At 35.9% G+C, this 3,149-nt stretch overlaps 1 protein-coding gene across 1 annotated transcript in view; it reads right to left on the reverse strand.

The window, feature by feature from the left end:
• Nucleotides 1-1,225: 1,225 nt before the first annotated feature.
• LOC136039650 (putative inorganic phosphate cotransporter) overlaps nt 1,226-3,149 on the reverse strand; it is a 9,895-nt gene continuing 7,971 nt past the window's right edge. The window contains exon 5 of the mRNA XM_065723552.1: nt 1,226-1,633. Coding sequence (XP_065579624.1) covers nt 1,226-1,633 — 408 coding nt within the window. The remainder of the gene's footprint in view (nt 1,634-3,149) is intronic.

The following is a 3,149-nucleotide window of genomic DNA, read 5'->3' on the forward strand; positions in this document are numbered from 1 at the left end:
GTTTTTATTTGTTTGTTTTTTTGTTTTTTTTCCGAGGGGTCATCGTATCGACCAAGAAGTCCTAGAGCGATGCAAGAGGGCTCATTCTAACGGAAATGAAAATTTCTAGTGCCCTTTTTAAGTGACCAAAAAATTGGAAGGCACCTAGGCCCCCTCCCACGCCCATTTTTTCCCCAAAGTCAACGGATCAAAATTTTGAGATAGCCATTTTGTTTCGCATAGTCGAAAATCATAATAACTATGTCTTTGGGGATGACGTACCCCCCACAGTCCCTGGGGGAGGGGCTGCAAGTTACAAACTTTGACCAATGTTTACATACAGTAATGGTTACTGCGAAATGTACTGACGTTATCAGGGGGATTTTTTTGGTTTGGGTGTGGGGTTCAGAGGAGGGGGCTATATGGGAGGATCTTTCCTTGAAGGAATATTTCATGGGGGAAGAGAAATTCAATGAAAAGGGCGCAGGATTTTCCAGCATTACTATTTAAAAAAAAATGAAAATATAAACATGAAAAAGTTTTTTCAGTTGAAAGTAAGGAGAAGCATTAAAACTTAAAACGACCAGAGATTTTTACGCATATTATGGGTTCTAATAATACTTTAGCATAAAGAGCGAGGTATTTAGGAGGAGATAAATACTTCGCTCTTGATGCTAAAAATTTTTTTATGTAATTTCAACTATTTATTTTACGGCCTTTCTGATTTAGGGGTCATTCTTAAAGAATTGGGACAAAGCAAGATGTAGCATGAAGAACGAGGTATTAACAAGGGGACCAACCCCCTCATATATATAATCAAAAATATAAGAATATAAAAGTTTGTTACTTAAGCTAAAGTTATGTATATTTTGTACTAATAAAAACGTTCGTTAAAAATTAACAGATCTAGTTGCCTTTTTAAGTAACCAAAAAATTGGAGGGTAACTAGGCCTCCTTCCCCACCCCTTATTTCTCAAAATCGTCTGATAAAAACTAAGAGAAAGCCATTTAGCCAAAAAAAGAATTAATATGCAAATTTCATTTTTATAATAAACTTTAGCGTAAAGAGCGGGGTGTCGAGGAGGAAAAGCCCCTTTCATATACGAAGAAATTTCTGTTCGTTTTAAGTTTTAATGTCACTCCTTAGTTTCATTTCAAAAACTTGTTTTTTTTTATATTTAATTTTGGAAATGGTCCTATCTATTAATGTGAACTTGGAAACCCTAAAGCAGAGTGTACTTGAAATTCAGCATGACTTGGGTACAGTTAACAGTCGTGTTATGGTGCTAGAAAATAAAAACAGTGGAAAGGACAATGAAATTGCAACAGTGAAATCGAAAGTTCTAGCTCTGCAAAGTTTTGTAAAAGCCCAGTCACAGCTGGGCTTTTGAGCCCAGCAGGAAATGCAATAAGGAAATGAATGTGGTCGTGTCCCAGTCTCTTGTTGACAAAATCGGGACAAGCTGCACAATTTGCTGTTTTGGGGCCTTAATGATGTCCCCTTGAATGAGGCTGCATCTCGGGTTTCCGAGGTGATTGTAGATGGTTTGTCACTCTCACCATTCACTGTGGCAACTGTTAAGTTGCCACCATTCACTGTTCCACGAATTTCGTTAAAATTAAGGTGGACAGTGTCCAAGCGCGTTTCTTGATTCTAAGCAATTCGAAAAAATTAAAAGGGAAAGAGTTCGGTGTTTATAAATCTCTTTTTATTAGGTTATCTTTATGGATTCGTTACGGACAAACCAAATACGGCCTGTTTCTTTTTTTGTTTGTTTTTTTCCGAGATGGAAAGTGTCATTCTTTTGTTGTTTATTATATTCTATTTTGTTCTTGTTTAGTTGTTTTTTTGTTCTTTTTTGTTTTTGTTTTGTTGTGAAGGTGATGCGATATTACTTTTTTTTAAAATAGTATGAAGATGGTTGATGGTGATCGTGGCACCCCAGGTAACAGCCGTCTTAAAAATTTGGAAGCTTCATTTGTGGATTTTGGTAGTATGCTTACGGAGCAGCTCCACCGGAATTATGACAATGGGATTGCTGGTCAATATATTTCTTGTAATTTAAAGTACCTATTTAAAGATGGTTTGTGGTCCAGGTATAGTGGTGGTGATTCTGAAGATCTCAGAATTTTCCACCTTAACTGCCAGGGTTTGAATTCATATTTTAATTTTTAAGTGAGATATACGAACTTTCCGTTTTTCAGGTTATTTGTCTCACAGAAACATGGCTAAATGAGCATAACTCTGCTCTCTTGGATATTCCAGGGTATACACTTTATCAAAGGAATCGTCAATTTTGACAACATGGAGGAATTAGAGCTTATACACGGAGCGATATCGAGGTTTTGGTAAGAAGTGATCTAGTGCTGTATCACGAGATGTTGTTTGAGCCACTTATCCTTCAGCTCAGGCTTAAGCCAAAAGATTTTTATGTTGTTGTACTATATAGACCACCATCTGGGTCTATACCGGCCTTTATGGATATTTTGGAGGAACAGTTGGATAAACTACCTACTGGTTTGCACCTATTCTTCATGTTTGGGGGCTTTAATATTGACCTTAATGATATGAATTCGAATACTCCTATGGACTTCCTACAGCTTTGCATGTCATATCGTTTATTTCCCACTTTAATATTTGTACGCGTGTTACCACTTTAACGACAAAGCTACTTGATAATATTTTTTCAAGTTCTAACTTTTCAGATCCATGGGTTTTTGTTACTGATGTTTCTGACCATTTTGGAATTTCGGCAAGTTTTAAAGTTTGTTTCCCAAGGCAGCAAGGCCCTTGACTAAAAATGAGTATGTTACCTTTGCTCAACCAGAGTAACCTAGAAAAGTTTAAACAAGAGATTTCTAATGTTGATTGCAATTATATAGTTGACAATCTAGAAGATATTAATATAAGTTTTCAGAGATTTTATGATACATTGATCTCTATTTCGAGTAAAACTTGTATAATGAATCGGACAAGGTCAAGGAAAAAGATACCTAAAAAGATAATAAGGTACAAGGTAAAGGCTGTCACCTAGTCTTCTGCGGTGCATAAATAAGAAAGACCAGTTATATAGGGATTCAATAAGGAATGAAAATGATCCAGTTCGCACTAGAATTTATAAAAACTATAGAGATGCTCTTAATAAATTTTTGAGAAACGCGATGAAAAA

The sequence above is a fragment of the Artemia franciscana genome, chromosome 19, assembly GCF_032884065.1.
Source record: "Artemia franciscana chromosome 19, ASM3288406v1, whole genome shotgun sequence".
NCBI lineage: Eukaryota > Metazoa > Arthropoda > Branchiopoda > Anostraca > Artemiidae > Artemia > Artemia franciscana.